Here is a 21,919-nt window from a genome sequence, read left to right on the forward strand (position 1 = left end):
CATATAGGAATGACAGCAGGTTGCAACTGGCCTGGGAATGGCAAAACATGTGAAAGGAAGCATATAGTAAAAATCTTAAATGAATCAAACTGTACCATAGAATCTCTATGGGAAGAAATTCCATGCTTGATTAATAGAAGTTTAGCAGTAGGAATATCTACTGACCACATGACTAAGATGGTGACAGTGACTGAAATGCTCATGGAGATTGGAGAGGCTACAAAAAATAGAAAACCCAAGCATAATGAGCAATTTCAACTATCCACATTTTCACTGAGTATGTGTCACCTCAAGATGGGATGCAAAGATAAAATTTATAGGCACCATAAATGACTGCTTCTGGGAGCAGCTTGTCCTGGAACCTACAAAGGAACAGGCAATTCTTAAATTTAGTCCTAAATGAAGCACAGGATCTGGTCCATGAGGCGAATATAGCTGAACCACTCAGAAATCACTACCATAACAATTACATTTCACATCCTTGTGGGGAGGAGGAACCCCCACAGTAGCATTTAAATTCAAAAAGAGGAACTGCACAAAAATGAGGAAGCTAGTCGAACGGAACAGTCACATGAATGAAATGCCTGTAAGCTCCATGGAAACTATTAAAAAGTCATCATAATAGAGGCTTACATTAAACGTATGCCCCAAATAAACAGCAGTAGGAGGACCAAAAAAAAGCCACTGTTGCTAAACAGCAGAATAAATGATACAGTGAAAGGCATCCTTTTAAAAGTTGGATGGCAAATACTACTGAGAAAAATGGAAAGGAGCATAAACTCTAGCAAGTCAAGTGCAAAAGTATAATCAGGCAGGCCAAAAAAATTTGAAGAGCAACTACAAAAAAGACACGAAAAATAATATTAAAAAAGTGTATACGTACATCAGAAGCACGAAGCCTGCCAAACGCAAAGCAGGCACTCAAATTCACCCATCTTAGTATTTAGACTTCTAGCATTTCTAAACAAGCACTTATATTTGTCTCTATTTAGTTATCCGCCTTCATGTGATCTAATTGAATGGGACTCTTTCGTTTGACTGTTTCTCTTCAGTTTCTACCTGTACTTTGTCAACTCCTATCCTCTCTTCTTTAACAGGACATAAAGTATTCCCTTTAATAAATCCACCCTCAACAGCTGCCTCTGTCCTATCTATACGCACTTCTGCGCCGTCAGCTTTCCCCCAGCCCTTAGTTTAAAACCTCCTCTATGGACTTTTTAATTTTACATGCTAGCAATTTGGTTTAAGTGGAGCCCATCCTTTGTGTATAAGCTCCTCCTTTGTCAAAAGGTTCCTTAGATCCTAATAAACCTAAATTCTTTTTCCCAATACATCGTCTTATCCACACATTGAGACCCTGAAATTCTTTGTCTAACTAGCCTTGTGATTTGTGTTTGGGATGACTGGAGAATACTAATGCGATGACAATTTTTTAAAAAAAGCTCCAGAGACAATCCTGGCAATTATAGGATGGTAAACCTAACTTTACTACCAGGCAAACTGGTTGAAACTATATTAAAGGATACAATTAATAGACACCTAGATTAACATGATTTTTTGGGGAAAAGTCAACATGCCTTTTGTAAGCTAAGGTCTCTCACCAAAGGCTCTTAAGCAAAGTAAGCAGTCGTGATAAGAGGGGAGGTCCTCATGCATCAGTAACTGGTTAAAAGACAGGAAACAAAGGATAGGAATAAATGATCAGTTTCCAGAATGGAGAGAGTTAAACAGTGGTGTCCTCCAGGGATCTGTACTGGGACCAGAACTGTTTACCATATTCATAAATGATTTGGAAAAAGGGATAAACAGGGAGGTGGCAACATTTGCAGACAATACAAAATTACACAAGATAGATGAGTCCAAAGCTGAAGTGAAGAGGTACAAAGGAATCCCACAAAACTGGGTGACTGGGCAACAAAATGGCAGATCAAATTCAATGCTGATAAATGCAAAGTAATGCAAATTGGAAAACATAATTCCAACTATACATACAAAATGATGGGGTCTAAATTAGCGGTTATCACTCAGAGACCTTGGAGTCATAGTGGATAGTTCTCTGAAAACATCTTAATTTGCAGAGCTAACAGAATGTTAGAAACCATTAGGAAAGGAATAGATAATAAGACAGTAAATATCCTAATGCCACTATATGTCTATGTATGCCCACACCTTGAATACTGCATGCAGTTCTGGTTGCCCCATCTCAAAAAAAGAAAAGTTTAGAATTGGAAAACAAAGAGAAGGGCAACAAAAAGTATTGAGGGTATGGAGCAGCTTCTGTATAGGGAGAGATTAAAAAGAGACTTGGAAAAGAGATAATGGGGGGGAGGAATATGACAGATGTCTATAAAATCGTGACTCATGTAGAGAAAGTGAATAAAGAAAAGCTATTTACCCCCACCATATAGCATAAGAACCAAAGATCACTCAATTAAATTAATGTGCTGCAATGCAGTCAACCTGTGGAACTTGTTTCCAGGGAATGTTGTGAAGGCTAGAAGTATAACTGGGTTCAGAAAAGAATTAGCTAAGTTCATGGAGGATAGGTACATCAATAGCTATCTGGTCAAGATTGTCAGGGCAGCAACCCCATGCCCTGGGCATCTTTAAACCTCTGACTGCCAGAAGCTGGGACTGGATGACAGGGGATGGATCACTCAATAATTGCACTGTTCTGTTCATTCCCTCTGATGCATTTGGCATTGGTCATTGTTGGAAGACAAGATGCTGGCACAGATGGACCATTAGTCTGATCTGGTATGATCGTTCTTATGGCATCTTAGTTGTTTTTGTTTGACCTTATCCAGATTTCTCACCAGATCAGGTACAGTCATTTTATTGCCAGTATCACCCTGTCATTGGTATTGGCATTAAAATTTCCTCTTGTTGTACATTCTCCTATCCTCTGTTGTTCCTTTCTCCATTGCTGTATCCTCTTTTTCTTGACCCCCCCCCCATCTACATTAGGATCGAGTGTGGATATTACATGAGCATCTTCCAAACATCTCCCCTAAATTCCTTGTTTAAAGCTCTTTTAATCAGTTGTGCCAGCCTTCAGCTGAGAAGTCTATTTCCCTCCCTACTTAGGTGGAGTCCATACCGAACAGTCCTGTCAGGGAATGCCTCCCAGTGGTTGAACATTCCAAAGCCATCCTTATAGCACCATTGCCTAATCAACTGTTGATATAATCTTGTTTTGCCTTTGCTCTCCTCCTCTAAGGATGGGTACAATCCCACTGAACAGAACTTGAACTTTCATTTCTTTAAGCATCCTCTCCAGCCTGGGGTAGTTTTCCTTGATGCATCCCAGCAAGACTCTAGTAGTATCATTTGTTTTCAAATGAATGAATCAATGGATTCTTTCCCACTGCCATCAGAGCCCTCTTCAGCCTGAGATCCACATCCCAAATGCTGGGAGCTAAGATACAACACACCCTTCTGTTCTTCGAATCAGCTCTGGTGACAGGCCTATCTATTCTTCTTAGCAGGGAGTCCCCAATTATGTAGACCTGCCTCTTTCTGGTGTTGGTGCGATTCTCCGGCCTTCTCCCTCTGTTCTTTCTGGCTGCAAATCTTCTTGTCCTTTGTTCTTATTTGCACACTTTTCAGAGTCATCATCTATCTTCCTGGGGCTCCAAATTCTAGTTTTTCCCTCTTTTTGTAGGGCTAGCCATTCTTCTCCCTTGCTCTTCCATCTTTTATTACTGCCTGCCTCTCACCTTCATTTTCCAACTCAGTGAACCTGTTCCTCATCTCTATTTCTTCTTCGCTAGCCAGTCTTTTCCGCTGCCTTGTTCTCATAGTCACATGCTTCTACAGGCCACTTTCTTCATCCAGAAATTTATCCTCAGTATTCTTGTCCAGCATGCATCTTCAAATCTTGAGTTTTTCCTTCAGCCTCCTCTCTCCTTCCCTTCATCATCTGCTCAAATCCCCTTCTAAACTCAACCATTATTTCAAGCTGCACCATCAAACTGAAGATCCTCTCTTTCATCAGATCTATCAAGCGGTACTTCATACAAACGAAGCACCTTTCAGGTACCCTCTCCAGAATGATATACATCCTGCAGCTTCCACACCAAGCTGTCTTCATCGTTTTTTCCATTCTTTAGATCTTTGTAGCTGTCAAAGCCTCCTAAGCTCCCATAAACAAGCAGAACAAAAAAACTACACACAAACTAGACACACCCTCCCCCACACTCCCACTACAACTCCCCTGTTTTCTCAGCTCCGTTTGATGGCTCCTGTGCCTCTGGTTAGCCAGTTGGCTGCCTTTATACCTCTGTATATGTCTGTTGAGAGAACCATGTTTTTATGTGTGTGTTGAGAGAAGCAAAGCATTAAAGCACAGCTAAACCTTGATTGGGGGTAGGGCTTGCCTAGCTATGATCTAATGCTCTGCTTCTCTCACACTGCCCCCTACCAAATTTTACAAACTGAAAACAAACTACCGAGCAAACACATCCTCTCAAAAACTCATTCACTGCCCCTAAGGAACAGGAGCTTGTCTCCTTTTTCCTACAACAGATTTTCACTCAAACTCCCATTTTCACAATTGTTTGTTGGCTCCTGTGCTGCTGCTCCTTTGGAGAAACCACGCAGATGAGTATACATTAATCAACTCCATCCGTTCTGCCCTTTGAAATTCAGCAAGGGGAGGTGAGGAGTAAAAAGGCAGAAAAAAGGAATGAATGTGATTCGTAATATCGCTTGGAGGTATTTGAAATTGAGGAGAGATGCGAATGCTGGATAAATTATCCAAAGAGGATCTGGAGAATGTCACCTCATATGTAGATGAGGTGGTGGTGAAGATGAAGAGTTGTCACACCTCATATGTAGAGGCGATTGAGTGGACTAAAAGTGTTGAGACTCATTCAGGAAACAGGTTTCAAGGCCAGGGCCGGCTCTGGCTTTTTTGCTGCCCCAAGCAAAAAAAACCCACCAAAACAACCTGCACGGTGGCTGGAGCCAGGGTGCAGGGGAGTCCCTGTGTTGCAGACGTGCCCTGGCTACTAGGGGATGGGGGAGGAGGAGGGAGTGGAGGGAGAGAGAGAGGGGAGGTAGGGAGAGAGGGAGACCAGGGCTTCAGCGGGGCGCTCGCCACACGGCCCCGGCCGCCACACCGCCTGCTGGGAGGGCTCTGCACAACTCTGGTCAGCAGGGAGGGAAGGACGTGGGGTGCCCTGCTGGGCTTGCCACAGACCTGGCACTGTCTGGGGCAGATGGAGCGTGCAGCCCTCTCCCAGTGGGGTGCTCCCCTCCTCTGCACTGCCAACCCCTACAGGGCGGCCGGAGCAGCAAACAAAAAGGCAGCCGTGCTGCCCTAAGATTGGACAGAATGCCGCCCTGTAGAATCTGCCGCCCGAAGCACAAGCTTGCTTGGCTGGTGCCTGGAGCTGGCTCTGTTCAAGGCTAATAAAGAGAAAGCCCAACTAGTGGGGAGGAAAGTGAATTATTTGTGGGTGACCAAGAAATTCAAATAGATCAACAAAAGGTGAAATCACTAATGAATTTACCAAGGCCAGAGGATTCTCATGTGTTGAAGGTGATGTTAGGAGAGTTTAACTATTTAAGGAAACATCTGAAATTTTGCCAGTATAACTTGACCTCTGTGGCATTTATTAAAAAAGAAAGTAGAATGGGAGTGGGGGCCTGAACAAGAAAAAGCTTTCTGTAATTTAAAACAAGCCTTGATGCAACTTCCAGCATTGAAATTCCCAGAAATAAACAAGCTGTTTGTAATTAAGTTGGCAGCGACCCAACGAAGTCTAATGGTGGTATTGATGCAAGAAACTGACAGAAAGTTAATACTGGCAGCATGGGAGTCTAGAAGATTAACCCTCATGGAGCAGCAGTTTGCGATCTGAGAAAGAGAATGTTTAGCTACTGTGTAGGCGATTGAAGCTTTTGCTTTAACTACTGGCACAGTCCCTATTATAATACAAACACCTCATTCTCCCCTGAAGTATATTTTAATCAGGAAAACTGCAAGGGAAAGGCATATCATATACCAGGATGGCCCAATGGACCTTGATGTTAACTAGCAGAGATGTTACTTATGAAAATAACAAACAAGCAATTATGTTACCATATGCTCTCCTGATGGAAAGAGGCACATGAATGCCCACTTTCAGAAACTGAACCCAAGTTAGTTGAAGAAGCACCCCCGGTAGAAGAGGAGGAAGAAGGTACCCAGAAGAAGAAGTAGTGGAGGTATCAGTTACCCAGTGGGTACGGCAGTTACCAACAGAACATAAGAAAATGGAATTTAAACTGACTGGCACCATTAATAAAGCCAGAGACTAGGTGGATTCTCATGTGACTCAGGACACTCAATTACGGAAAATTGGAGACAGTACTATATTTGAAATTAACATCAAAAAATCATATCCTGGAGTCTAAACGGGGTGGGCCATTTACCATCATGAATAAAATTTCGGTAGCGCAGATTAACAAGGGCAAAAAGGGAAAGTGGATCCACACATCACAATTAAAGTTATGGCCTAAAGATAAAATAATGTTTCTTTCTTTATCTTTTAGTTTATCTTCCAGAGGGAAAGGCATGCCCAATTGCACTGGAAATTATCCTGTACACACCTTGGATTTGGAATGTAAATATGGTTCTAAAATTTTTTTTAATGGGTTTATTGCTTATGCTTGCTTTGCGTTTTGTGCTTAGAAGAATTGTGTTGCGTGCGTTATATTTTAGGAAGAAAAAAATATTGGAGCTCGAGTGAAGATGGAAGAGGTTAGTGTAAGTATTTAGAATAATATGGCTGGAAGCATCGGACATTATTTCTATGGAATAAGGGCCATGGTTCAATATTGAGGATCCTCATAATTCAAAAAGGGTGGAAATATGGTTTTTGGCTTTTATGTTTTTTGAATATTTAGACTCATAGACTTTAAGGTCAGAAGGGACCAATATGATCATCTAGTCTGACCTCCTGCACAAAGCAGGCCACAGAACCCTACCCATCCACTTCTATAACAAACCCCTAACCTATGTCCGAGTTATTGAAGTCCTCAAATTGTAGTTTGAAGACCTCAAGCTGCAGAGAATTCACCAGCAAGTGATCCATGCCCCACGCTGCATTTGAGGATATGGTTAGGTTTTTTGTGTTTATTAATCAGATACCAGTAAACAAGATTGCACCAGGAATCATGGCAAATAAGCACCCATATAGTAGTGAAGAAGTAATTGGAGCCCCAACAATCTGGAAGGAACAAAAGTAAACATAAGTGCACAACATCTGGAGTGTATGCCATATGCTTTGCCTCTATTACAAGCATCACAACAACAATGGGGAGACAGGACTATATGAAATAAAAGGTATAGGGGACTATTTCGTAGGTAGTATTGGAGCTGGAGTTTTAAACTCATTTGATATTGAGACTTACAAGGGAAAAGGTCAGCTTTAGGTAAGATTTTGGGGGCTACACAGACACATGCATTATCAGATCAAGGAATAAGAAGTGTGGAACTCCAACTGAAACAAACCCAAGCTTTGAAAACGTCTCTAAATGTAAATCTGTTTGGTGTGTCTGACAATAAAACTGTACTAGCAATACGATGTGTACCGATGCAAACGTCTGGGATACAATACATAGACAGAATGGTTAATCTGTTAAGTAATGGGCAATGGCTTTTCAAATGGTTCAAAAATCCTCATATATGGAATCAACGAATTACAGGATGGAAGAAATATAGAGTTTCATTGGGATCAAGCCACTCTGAGGGGAGAGTGGAAAGGTAGAATGCTGTTACACAACACAAGGAAGCAAAGAAAAGCAGCAATGGCCTGGATGTTGCTAAAAATTATTAATGGAAAGTTATCACAAATAAAAATAAGTGGGACATACTTGACTCAAGAAGGGGATTATAAATTAATAGAATTAATGAAACATTGTGAAGAGTGGGGACGAATCAAATGGGTGTGCTCACAACTAACTTGGTCCCTAGAGGGATGTAATCTGAACCATTCAAGTAGACAATGTACCATGCAAAAACTCTAATGGCACAAGAGTGTTTGATTTAGGCAATGGCTGTATTTGTGTGGTAACCACTGAAACACATGTATTTTGGGAAGTATGACAGAAAAAGGCCCAATTGAGTCATGTAAATGTAATGTAACAGAGGTTAATTATTTACCAAGGTCCTCTATTTTTAAAAAAAGGAAATTATGTGGACTGGTCCTTTGATTTGGGGATACATTGGGAACAATGGGAAAAACTGATTGATGAAAGTGAAAAAAATAAGGCAATATGCAAAAGTAGTATCTAAGTCTGCTCAGCTGCAGAAAAACATTTTGATTCACAATGGTCAAATATTAAAATTGGGAAAAGAAGGGGAAGAACAGGTAATATCTCATTGGTACGATGTTTTTTAAAAGGATGGTCTCCCAGTGTCACAGCTGTTCTAAATTTAATGCTACATCCTACTGTGATATTTGCATTAATGATTTTGTTAACATTTATTATGCTGTGTTTATACTGCCACATAAGAAAGCGACAACAAATTTTAGAACAAGTGATATATACAATTGAATTACTTGCAAAATTGTAAAGTGATACAATAATTAATGGCATTAATCATGTATCAAGAGGGGGGAAGTTGGGAGATACACATTGTGATTCATATATCCATGTAATCGTGTGTGATATGTATCCACGATTTAGATGTTGGCATAGAAAGTATGCTTATTAAGTTTGCGGACGATACCAAACTGGGAGGGATTGCAACTGCTCTGGAGGACAGGGTCAAAATTCAAAATGATCTGGACAAATTGGAGAAATGGTCTGAGGTAAACAGGATGAAGTTCAATAAAGATAAATGCAAAGTGCTCCACTTAGGAAGGAACAATCAGTTTCACACATAAAGAATGGGAAGAGACTGTCTAGGAAGGAGTATGGCAGAAAGAGATCTAGGGGTCATAGTGGACCACAAGCTTAATATGAGTGAACAGTGTGATACTGTAGCAAAAAAAGCAAACATGATTCTGGGATGCATTAACAGGTGTGTTGTAAACAAGACACGAGAAGTCATTCTTCCGCTTTACTCTGCGCTGGTTAGGCCTCAACTGGAGTATTGTGTCCAGTTCTTGGCACCGCATTTCAAGAAAGATGTGGAGAAATTGGAGAGGGTCCAGAGAAGAGCAACAAGAATGATTAAAGGTCTTGAGAACATGACCTATGAAGGAAGGCTGAAGGAATTGGGTTTGTTTAGTTTGGAAAAGAGAAGACTGAGAGGGGACCTGATAGCAGTTTTCAGGTATCTAAAAGGGTGTCATCAGGAGGAGGGAGAAAACTTGTTCACCTTAGCCTCCAAAGATAGAACAAGAAGCAATGGGCTTAAACTGCAGCAAGGGAGATTTAGGTTGGACATTAGGAAAAAGTTCCTAACTGTCAGGGTAGTTAAACACTGGAATAGATTGCCTAGGGAAGTTGCGGAATCTCCATCACTGGAGATATTTAAGAGTAGGTTAGATAAATGTCTATCAGGGATGGTCTAGACAGTATTTGGTCCTGCCATGAGGGCAGGGGACTGGACTCGATGACCTCTCGAGGTCCCTTCCAGTCCTAGAGTCTATGAGTCTATGAGTAATATGTTATAGGTCACTGAGGCCTGATATGAATGACGCGTGTGTTGCAAGTTAGCAACTGAAGCAAGAACTTCAGGTCAAGGACTATTAGAACTCTTTGTGCAAAAACAATTTTATGTTCCGAGAAAAATACAGAAAATCATCATAAAAAGGAAACACCATCAGCTGGACTGATATAAAATTGTATAAGAATTGGAGGAAATGGCATGCCTTGGATCATGGTGACCCGCCCAAGATTATCTCTCTGGAATTGTGTGGGTAGAAGGCCTAATAAACAAAGGGAAAGAACTGGTGACGCGATGGAATGGACTATAAATGGATGCCTATGATTTCTGCAAATCAGAGTTGCTTATTGATCCAGTATCCTATGTGAATATAGATGTGGTTTTTGTAGGCTCCCAGCATCTTATGATCTTATCTTGATGGAATGAACCTTGACTGGCCATCAGGACCATTCTGACCTTTGGACTTTGGTGTAGTATGCTTGGGGTGCGAAGGTGGAGTGAGTAAGGTTTGTTTTGTAATCAATAAGAGCATTTAGAGTATTATATACCAACACCATGTCCGGTATCTGCTTCCTCCGCAGCCCATAGGGAGACCTCTACTGCAGTAGGAGGCTTCTGGGTACAAACCCAAGAAAGAAACCAACAGGACTCCACTGGCCATCACATACAGCCCCCAGCTAAAACCCCTCCAACGCATCATCAAGGATCTACAACCCATCCTGGACAATGATCCCACACTTTCACAGGCCTTGGGTGGCTGGCCAGTCCTTGCCCACAGACAACCTGCCAACCTGAAACATATAATAACTCTAGCTCAGGAACCAATCCATGCAACAAACCTCAATGCCAACTCTGCCCACATATCTACACCAGCGACACCATCACAGGACCTAACCAGATCAGCCACACCATCACTGGTTCATTCACCTGCACATCCACCAATGTAATATACGCCATCATATGCCAGCAATGTCCCTCTGCTATGCACATCGGCCAAACTGGACAGTCTCTACAGAAAAGGATAAATGGACACAAATCAGACATTAGGAATGGCAATATACAAAAACCTGTAGGAGAGCACTTCAACCTCCCTGGCCACACTATAGCAGACCTTAAGGTGGCCATCCTGCAGCAAAAAAACTTCAGGACCAGACTTCAAAGAGAAACTGCTGAGCTTCAGTTCATCTGCAAATTTGACACCATCAGCTCAGGATTGAACAAAGACTGTGAATGGCTTGCCAATTACAGAACCAGTTTCTCCTCTCTTGGTTTTCACACCTCAACTGCTAGAACAGGGCCTCATCCTCCCTGATTGAACTGACCTCGTTATCTCTAGCTTGCTTGCTAGCATATATATATACCTGCCCCTGGATATTTCCATTACATGCATCTGAGGAAGTGGGTATTCACCCATGAAAGCTCATACTCCAAAACGTCTGTTAGTCTATAAGGTGCCACAGGATTCTTTGCTGCTTTTACAGATCCAGACGAACACGGCTACCCCTCTGATACTTGATATCACACAGTTTCAGGGTAACTGCATCTGCATCCCCTCCCTCTGTGGTCGAATCCAGGGGTGCCAAGTTAGATGCTAGGTCTCCAGCAGTCACTTCTCTCTGATCAGGAAACCTTACCCCACTATTTTCTGACCAAGGGGTTTTAAGACTACAGAGCTCCCTGCCTTACACTTGGATACCCAGCAAGCCTGTCTAACAGCGAGTGCCTGCATGTTGCTTTCTGACGGCTATGAACAGCGTATTGCCAGGAGTTACAAGTTACCACACAGCTCTTTCTAGGCAAGCACATTTATTCTTAAGATAAAGTATTACCAAGAAAATATTAAAAATAGATTTAAACACACATTAAACATACCAGGAGTTACTTATTAGCCTTTTGGCAGCCTAGTAGGCCACTGTCTTTCTAATGCTTCAGGAAACGGTAGGGCCCCCCTTGAACAGAAGATCTATCCAATTGCTTGGATCAGAATGAAGGCCCCATACCAGTTTAAGTTCAGCTTTTTATACCAAAACTCCTTTCTTTGTTTGATTATCTGGAAAGCCAACTTTGAATCCGTATACGCAAACACCAGGTGGTGGTTCTTCTCAAGTTGTTTAACAATCCCCAGGGTAATCACTCCACGCTGCTTTTAGGTAGTAGCCTATTTGTGGAAACCCTCCCCTATGGAGAAGAACACAATCATACATAAGCCATTCATAAATTTGATACTGTAGCCCCCAAAGATACTCCATGGGATTGCAATGTCTATCACAACTTCCCCTTCGAAGGAAAGTAGAGAGAAAGACATCACAGTCTGAGAATGTCAGTACCTGAGCCAGAAGATATTGCTGGTTCCCCAAACTACAGTTGCTAACTGACTCTGAAGCTCTATAGACAAGCAAACTACAGAGTAGATACTTTTTCTAAGAAGCTTTACTCATTTTGTCTCCTTAATGGGACATTTGAACACCAGTGCAGGGACACCTGCTTCGAAAAAACTGTCCTAGATTTTTTAGGAGTGGATATGTTTGTGCAACTGTTAATAGTAATATCACGTGCATATAAGTCCATAGTGTAAGGTACCATTGAGTACTACTTAACTAAGATCAAATCAAATCATAGATCTTTTAAGAGTCAGCTAGGTTATATAAAGATTTAAGATACATAAAGATTTAGCCTAATCTTAACCAATTCTTTCCATTCTAGAGAGTGTTGGAATAATTGAGAGAAACTAGTAAACCAGGAAGATGGTCTTCTCAAAGACCAAGGCATCTTCCTCTTGTGTAAGGTACTACTTTGGTATAGATACTTGTAAGAGAATTCTGTGCCACTGCATGTACAGAAGTTGAGCAGAAATTAATGGGTTTTGTATAAAATTTCCTTTTCCTCCACAGAAATGGGTTGCAGAACTGCTGGAAGACACTAGGAGTCACTGGACGGAGCAGAGCACAGCTCATGAATAGAAGACACTGCCAGAGGGAGGGCACTGAAGGGACCCCAGCAACTGCAATTCTCAACACGCCCTGAAGGAAGGAGGCAGTATGCAGGAAACTCCACACAACCCTGAGACCCAGCATCAGGCTGTTTCTCCCTCTGGATCCCTGGGCGAGAGGTGTACGTATGTCTGGGCTGGGTAGGGTGACCAGACAGCAAATGTGAAAAATCAGGATAGGAGGTGGGTGGGGGAGTAACAGGAGCCTATATCAGAACAAGACCCAAAAATTGGGACTGTTCCTATAAAATTGGGATATCTAGTCACCCTAGGGCTGGGGAGAGAGCACAGCTGGTCTCTGGGTAGGAGGGGAGGTGGGGGGGTGGGTGTCTGGCCTAGGAGGTGCCCTAGGCCAGACACCCACCCACCCACCTCCCCTCCTACCCAGAGACCAGCTGTGCTCTCTCCCCAGCCCTAGGGTGGCTAGATATCCCAATTTTATAGGCCCTGGTTTTATAGGCCATGGTTGGGCTCTGAGGGGTGGAGGATAGGGTGTGTGAGAGAATATGGACTGGGGCCCCCCGCAGCTGGGCTCTGGGGGTAAGGGGTGCCTGCGAGCATCTGGGGGGGGGTAGGGGTGTGTGGGTGCCTGGCACACCTACTGGGCTCTGGGGGGAGGGGGCAGAGACACAGGAACTGGGTTGTCATAGAGGTTTCCTCAACTCTACTCCTGGAGGAATTTTTGTGTGTCTGTACTGTTACAGACCTAGTTGCAGATAAGCATTTTGAAATAAATTACCAATATAATTGAAACTGGCGTGATTATAGTTATTTTGATAAATAAAATGCAGAATTTTAAAATATTGTCATAGAATTTTAATTTTTTTGGTGCAGAATTCCTTTAGGAGTAATAGATATAATCCTTACATCAAACTTTGTTAAAAAAAATTTAGGGAAGACCCAGTCATATAAAAGAACATGAAGATGTTTTTTATTCAGAGATTCCAAAAGGAATGTTGGGATCTGTTAAAGTCACAAAAGCTAGGATATAAACAAGGGTTTTCCCCCACCCCACTCCTCTCTGCCAAATAAAAGCTCTCCATGTGTCCTTAAAACTTCAGCGAAAAACATGTGTAGTTGAGAATGTTTTGTAAAAAACTTTTATGTCTTAAATGCTAGCACACAAGTGAAATGCAAATATATGTTAGTACAGCTTCTAGTGTAAATTACTATTATCATCACCGTAACATGATTCAGTGACTGAAAGTTGAAGCTAGGTAAATTCAAATTGGAAACTAGGTGTAAATTTTTGACAGTCAGGCTAATTAACCATTGGAACAGCTTCCCAGTGGTCACAGTGGATTCTTCATCACTGACCATTTTTAAATAAAGATTTGATGTTTTTCTAAAAAGATATGCTCTGAGAATTATTTTGGAGAAGTTCTCTGGCCTATATTTTATAGGAAATGACAAAGGTTCCACTTCTGACCTTGGAATCTATAAACTGCTACGTAAATGGCAAAATGCTGTATGTACCAACATGGAATGTAATGACCTTGCTAACTTGATTACTAAACACAAGAAGTTATTTAGATACAGAATATTATTAACAGTGCATTAGGAAACAACACATAGAAAAGGTTCAGTTAACAAAAGTGAATGATTGAAAATATCAGGAATGTTTCCTTTAGAGAAGAGATGAATATGAAAATATCAGGAATGTTTCCTTTAGAGAAGAGACGAATATGAAGGGAAAGAATACAAAATAATGATCTAATCAGTGGTTCTCAAAGCCGGTCCGCTGCTTTTTCAGGCAAAGCCCCTGGCGGGCCAGGCTAATTTGTTTATCTGCTGCGTCTGCAGGTTTGGCCGATTGCGGCTCCCACTGGTTGCAGTTCGCCACTCCAGGCCAATGGGGGCTGCAGGAAGCAGCACGGGCTGAGGGATGTACTGGCTGCCCTTCCCGCAGCCACCATTGGCCCGGAGCGGTGAACCGCAGCCAGTGGAAGCTGTGATCGTCCGAACCTGCGGACGCAGCAGACAAACTGGCCCGGCCTGCCAGGGGCTTTCCCTGAACAAATGGCAGACCGACTGAGAACCACTGATCAGGGAGTATGCATACTCCTGGGGGTACACAGAAGTCTTCCAGGGGCTACATCAACTCATCTAAATATTTGTCTAGCTTTATAACAGGCTAAATAGAAAGCACTAATGAAGTCAGTACAAACTAAAATTTCATGCAGAATGATTTGTTTATACTGGTCTCTATACTATACACTAAAATGTAAGTACAATATTTATATTCCAATTGATTTATTTTATAATTATATGGTAAAAATGAGAAAGCAAGCAATTTTTCAGTAATAGTGTGCTGTGACACTTTTCTATTTTTATGTCTGATTTTGTAACCAAAGCAAAGTACTTTTTAAATGAGATGTAACTTGGGGGTACACAAGACAAATCAGACTCCTGAAAGGGGTATAGTAGTCTGGAAAGGTTGAGCGCTACAGGTCTACAGAAGGTAGACTGAAATATGCGGTTTAATTAAAAGGCAACAATAAAGCTAATATAAGGGGTATTACAGTGAGGTGGCAAAATTTGCAGATGATACAAAATTATTAAAGATAGTTAAGACCCAGGCAGATTGTGAAGAGCTACCAAAGGATCTCTCAAAACTGGGAGAATGGGCAACAAAATGGCAGATTAAATGTAATGTTGAAAAATGCCAAGTAATGCACATTAGAACGCATAATCCCAAGTATACATATAAAATGATAGTGTCTAAATTAGCTGTTACCACTCAAGGAAGAGATCTTGGAGTTAGTGTGGATAGTTCTCTGAAAACATCCACTCAATGTGAAGTGGCAGTCAAAAAAGCAAACAGAATGCTGGGAATAATTAAGAAAGGGATAGATAATAAGACAGAAAATCTCTTGCTGCTTCTATATAGATCCATGGTATGCCCACATCTTGAATACTGTGTGCAGATGTGGTCGCCCCCTCTCAAAAAAGATATTGGAATTGGAAAAGTTTGAGAAAAGGGCAACAAAAATGATTAGGGGTATGGAACAGCTTCCGTATTAATAAGACTGACTTTTCAGTTTGGAAAAGAGATGGCTAAGGGGAGGTATGATTGAAGTCTATAAAATCATGACTGGTGTAGAGAAAGTAGACAAGGAAGTGTTGTTTACTACTTCTCATAACGCAAGAACTAGGGGTCACCAAATGAAATAGGCAGCAGGTTTAAAACAAATAAGAGGAAGTATTTCTTCACACAACGCACAGTCAACCTGTGGAACTCCTTGCCAGAGGATGTTGTGAAGGCCAAGAACACAACAGGGTTCACAAAGAGAACTAGATAAATTCATGGAGGATAGGTCCATCTATGGCTATTAGCTAGGATGGGCAGGAATGGTGCTCCTAATGAATGAGTGACAGGGTATGGATCACTTGATGATTATCTGTTCTGTTCATTCCCTCTGGGGCACCTCATTGGCCACTGTTGGAAGACAGGATACTGCGCTAGATGGACCTTTGGTCTGACCCAGTAGGGCCATTCTTATGTACATGAGGAAATACAATACATAACTAACCTGTGGAACTCAACTGATTGATAAAAGCTATTACCAAGGCTAAGAGATTAGTTGGATCAGATATTTATATGGAGACTACCACTATTTAGTTACTTCAGATAGGAAAAACATTAAAATATAGGATAGAAAATTCAAGCAACTAATGAAACAATTACTATTACCAAAATGGGTTAAGACCAGCTGCTATTTATTTGCAATTCTTGATCACAGAAGGGTCAGAATGTAGGGTTTAATCATTAAAATTATGTAACTATTTAAAGACATTACAATTTTTCCTTTTGCTGTTAACTCATTATTAAAACTAGAACAGAAACCAATCTACAAGTGTTCTTCATGCTACTATTTATCCAGCTTATGTACTTTTGATACCCATGTTAGCACATGCACTAGAAACAACTTATTGAACTGTAAAGGCTTACGATTTACTTTAAACACCACTATAAGCAAGAAATTACAAAACAGGCATAATTCAGCTTAACCTACCTGATTGTCATTATTTAAACAGTCTTCAAGGAATTCATTAACAATGTTAGCTTTGGGAGATTGTAGAGTGGTCTCATCTTCCTCACAGCATACAGGCACTGGAGGTTTGCTAAACAAAAAGTTAAACATGCAATTGGAAGTATGAAATAGTTTTACAAACTCAAATTGCTGTAAGATACATTCACATGTCATTAGGACTAATGTTTCATATGCTTATAAAATATGCAGATGATAAGCTGGGAGAGGTTGCAGAGGACAGGATTAGAATGATCTTGTTAAATTGGAGAATTTCTCAAACCAATAAGATGAAATTAAATAAAAACAAGTGCAAAGTACTGCACTTCGGAAGAAAAAAAATCAAATGCAAAATATAAAGTGGGAAATTACTGGTTAGACAACAGCACTGTGGAAAAGAATTTGTAGGTTAGTGGGTCACAATTTCAAGTTTAGTCAACTGCATGATGCTGGGGTGCATTAACAGAGATATATGGTAAATAAGCCACCGAAGACAACTGTTCCGCTCTACTTGGCACTGGTGAGGCCTCTAGATGAGAGTACTATGCCTAGTTTGGGTCACTACACTAAGAAAAACAATGACACTGGAGATAGTACAGAGGAGAATAACAAAAAAACAGAGGAGAATAACAAACGAGCTAAAATGTTTCAAGGACATGATCGAAGAGGAAAGGTTGAAAGAATTGGGCATGTTTAGTCTAGAGGAGAAGTTGTATTAAAGATTACCATGATCAATTGTTCTCCACAACACCTGAGGGTAGGACAAGAAGTGTAGTAAGAGGAGACCCTGAGATATAAATCTTGGTGTCAGAGGCCTGGTATGAGGCCTAAGGCCTGAACTAAAGTAATGATCAAGACTTTGCTAACATAAAGCAAAGTTAAGCTGTGAGCCAGAGGCAGGCCCTGCTCACAGAAGCTGGCAAGGAAAGGGCTGATGCTGCAAGAAGATACGTACCTAAAAGGTACTGAACACTAGATATCAGAACATTCACATACTTGTACACTCCATAGAGATAACAAGGAACAGACTGACCCATCCCAGTGACAGGGGCAAAAGGGTGATATGATGGATAGAGTTGTTTTGTTCAAACCAACATGTACAAGGTGAGACGCGGCACCTTACTATGTAGAGGGGTTGTACCTTGCTATGTAGAAGGGCAGCACCTCAATACGTCAGGAGTGATGTGTAACTTGTTTGTACCTGTGTATAAGAATGCATCCTTGGGGCGGTGTCTTTGTCCAGCCGAGGGGGCAGTGGAAAGTCCCGCCACTGACTGAGCTGAGTCCATTGCCAACGGGCACATAGTAGTAGTATGCCTTTTACTAGAGTAACAGTCTTGGGGAACTATCATTGTGTCCATACGGCAATAAACCTGGCCGACGTTCCTTCGTACCTTACTAGACTCTGTGGTCATGGGGGCTCTCTTCGGGTCTGCTGTGTCAGCTACCTGCGCAGACCTGGGGCAGCACGCAGAGGGAACACACGCACGCAGTCGAGTGATACCAACATTGAACAGAGCAGAGCACCACACCGGTAGCATCTGACAACACTGGTGACCCCGACCGCTGATCTGGTGAGTAGGCGAGCTGTCCGCTGTAAGAATCGCAATCTAACATGGCAGAAAACCTCGAGCTAGGGAACCCCGATTCCCGCCCTTACGATCCCCACGGAGTTTGATAACTCTTGGACCCGCTGGATTGCCAGTAAAGGGGGTCCATATGAATTTTAAAAAGAGAATGGGGAAACATGGACTGGCATATGTAGAGCGATGGTAGAAACCGAGGCTCTGAGAAATAGTAATAAAAGTAAAAAAGCAAAAATTTTGCAACTACTGACTATGGCAGTGAGATGGCTGAAACAGCATGCTGGCCAAACAAGTAATGGAAAAAGCAGGGCAAGTAACAATAACAAAGAAACAGTTAAAAGAATCAAAAGAGGCTACACAGCCCTGGAATGCTCCCACCGCCCTTGCAGGGTGGCAAGCAGCCCAGAAACAACCAGTACAGGAACAGAGTGAAACACTGGAAATGGCAGTAAGGAACCTACAAAAAATATATGTGTCGTCACCTGTTATAAATATTGGTGGTAAACAGCAGGCTTCAGGTAGCTACCCTGTGCCTGAAGAATGGGGACAGAAGTGGAAAAAGGTGGCCCTACTAAAATTAAAAGATGAAATGTGGTCCACTGCATTGCAACCATCACCTTATGATAAAAGCCAGGTTCCAGTTAAACTTAAACCGGAACCTAGACTGGTGCCTGTCAGAACGGGACAAGTAAGTGCACAGAAGGAAAGAGTAGCAAACAATACTCTCATTGAATTGGTCAATCAAATGAAGGGAAAAATGGAACAGTTCACAGAGCACATCAGGAGACAGGAGCTGTGACTCGATCACAGGGGAGTGAATAAACAAGAATTTCAAAGTAAAAAACTAAAATTAAACGAGTTAACACCTAGAATTGATGCATTAACACATGGAGCTGCCCAGAAACAGTTAACTGCAGCAAAAAAGGGCACTCCCATTATCCATTTGGCATGCACACAAAAGCAACAGACACTGGGGGAACAAACTGAGGTTTTACAAGAGCAAGTAACTACCCCACCCTCTCCTCTCAGAGCCAGGATAAAAAACAGGGGTGCAATTCCCAATTGTGCAGGTTCCCAATTTCTTTGACCCATGGAACCACACTCTGCGCTCATATCTGAAAACAGAACTTTCTTTCTCAAATATTTTTACATACCGGTTAAGTTTTGTCTTTTATATGTTTTCTCAGTTTGCTAAACTTGCTGCTGCTGTCTGTACTTTCAAATACCTTGATGAAGTTAATCTCTATTGGCTCAAGTCTCGCTACCTTTCTAGGTTGCTCTTCACCCTCCCGTTTCCCCTGCCTCTCCTCACGTCTGCTCTCTGTTTTAAAAGTTAAAAGTTATAGTTTTTACAGAAACCTCCAAAAGATAAAGCAATTGAAAACAGAACGAAACAGGAAACAAAAAGAAAACAAGGTAAAAACTTTAAATCCAGTAAATTGATTATTTTAACCCTTCAGGAATGCAACAGCTGGAATCATTACTAACTTTCTTGAATATATGGTTGCCAAGCAACAGAAATGCACTCTCTGCTTCTAATCCTAACCATTAACTAATATTTGAAACACGGGCTTTTCTTATTTCCATATAGCAGAGTTTTAAAATAATGTTAAATATAAAGTAATGCAAAATTCCTTGTTACCAAATTAAATTAATATATTTTTATCAAATTTATGCTACAAGTTTTACATAAGGTAATAACTTGTTTATTCAAATGTGTAACCCTTTTTACTTTTTATTTTTGGTTGTTATTTCGTATAGTTATGAATAGAATTCTGGCGCCATTTGTTTTTAATTGTAAGTTTGTCCTGTATGTCATGTGTGTGTGTCTTTTGTCTATGTTGTGTGTGTCACGTGACTATTTTTAAAAAAAAAAATTATTTTGTTGCAACAAAAGTCAATTTTATACCCTTTTTTAAAAAAAATATATATATATATATATATGAGATGTGGTTCCACACTATTTTAAAATCATGGTTGGGGTATAATCATAGTATTAACACCACCAATTTTTTGTGCAAAGTTCAAAAAGGTTTCAGTTACAAATGTATGTACATATATTTCTGCCTCAACAAATAATGCAATTGCAAACAAAAAGAATTCTCTTTTATCAATCGTAGTTTTGTTTTTTAGGTTTTTTTTTTTTTAAATTGTTATTCACAGAAAAAATGTGAGGGGAAACCTCAACATTAAGGTAAAAATATTAGCAAAATGTCAATTTCTTGTTTGGGCTTTTTATAAACTTGTTTGCACTTTAAAATGTAGTTATAAGAATGTCATAACCAAAATGTTTTAAAACAACAATTGAAAAGCTAACCAAACACAATTTCAACAGGCTTTCACATTTTCAACAGGTTTCCACCTTTGGCTCCCAAACATAACAAAGTATCATGAAAGTATATCCTTAAATACCCTTGAAGTATTTGCATGTATCTATATTTAAAATTTATTTTGGTTTAATTTTATATGCTTTTCTTTGATGTTATGTTAATGGGAAGCAATGGTTAAGGTTTATGCTTCTAAACAGTTAACAAGAGTAAAATTGGTATCACAAGCAAATTAGCTCTAAAACGCAAGTTAAAATTGTTACTAACACTTTTGCTGAAACAAAGTGTTCAAAGGAAAACAATACAACTTCTCATGGAAGATTGTGAGCATTTATTTTAGCCGTCAAGAATTACATTTAGTATGAAATATTAGTAATGCACCCCGAATGAAAATTAATGTCTATACAACAATTGCAAAAGTATAGGCTGTGTTATAAAAGACTTGGTCCCTTTTACATCATTCTTATTACATTGTAAACAAACTAAGTTAAAACTGTGTATTAAGTTTGGGTTACTGAAAACCAACAAACAAAGAAAAAAAACTTTACTGTTAACTAACAAAAGTTGTTTAAGTTGCATCCCACAGACGAAGGATGCCAGAAAATATCACACACCATGTCGGGGTCACCACTGTTGTCAGATGCTACCGGTGTGGTGCTCTGCTCTGTTCAATGTTGGTATCCTGACATCCTCATGGCCATACATGTTTTATATATATAGTGTGGATGCAGCCCACATAACAGAGAGCTGCGTATGCAGCTCACAGTGGTAAATAGGTTGACAACCACTGATCTACAGCATACACACCACATTGTCTAAGTACGATACACTTTCAAGAACAAATTGTATTAATGTTTATTTTGTTTACTCACAAAGCAACTGGAACATTTTCCCAGGATCTTTCCGCTTCCAGTATATCTACTGTACAAGGGCTGCCATCATTTTTCAGAGCACTTGATAAATTCTCGACAGAAGACTCTAGAGTTCTCTTTGCCTTCAAGATAAGCAACTCAATCTGGTCATCTAAAAAAACCACAACACAGTATCACCAGTTACTATACACTAAGATTCTTCAAGTCAGCAATTTCACTGGAAACAGTCTGTCCTCTTTCACAGACATTATTGCCAAAATTTTCAAAGTGTGGTGCCTAAAATTTTGCTTAAATATGAAGTTAAGCCTCTTAATATGGAACTATAAGTAACTCTAGGCACCTATTTTTAAAAATCTTGTCATGATTTTATAAAACAAACAGGCCTCCATTCCAAGCTCAAAGTTCCCAGAGAAGTCTCAAATGCAGTGGACTGCTCTTTCCAACATAAAATACATCCCATAAAATAAAATAAGCTCTATAGTAAACAAAAACTCTCTAGCGTTCAAC

General features: G+C 40.6%; 1 protein-coding gene across 5 annotated transcripts in view; it reads right to left on the reverse strand.

Moving 5' to 3' along the window:
* Positions 1 to 21,919, reverse strand: part of C6H18orf54 (chromosome 6 C18orf54 homolog) — a 34,952-nt gene that overhangs the window by 6,541 nt on the left and 6,492 nt on the right. For 4 of the 5 annotated variants that reach the window (XM_030566800.1, XM_030566798.1, XM_030566802.1 and 1 more), the window contains 2 exons: positions 21,413 to 21,563; positions 16,613 to 16,721 (listed from right to left, as the gene is read on the reverse strand). In XM_030566800.1, the coding sequence (XP_030422660.1) occupies positions 16,613 to 16,721; positions 21,413 to 21,563 (260 nt within the window). Of the gene's footprint in view, positions 1 to 11,479; positions 11,786 to 16,612; positions 16,722 to 21,412; positions 21,564 to 21,919 lie in introns of those variants that run through there. The other variant, XM_030566801.1, reaches the window with a different exon arrangement.

Source organism: Gopherus evgoodei, chromosome 6 (assembly GCF_007399415.2).
Source record: "Gopherus evgoodei ecotype Sinaloan lineage chromosome 6, rGopEvg1_v1.p, whole genome shotgun sequence".
NCBI classification, from domain to species: Eukaryota; Metazoa; Chordata; order Testudines; family Testudinidae; genus Gopherus; species Gopherus evgoodei.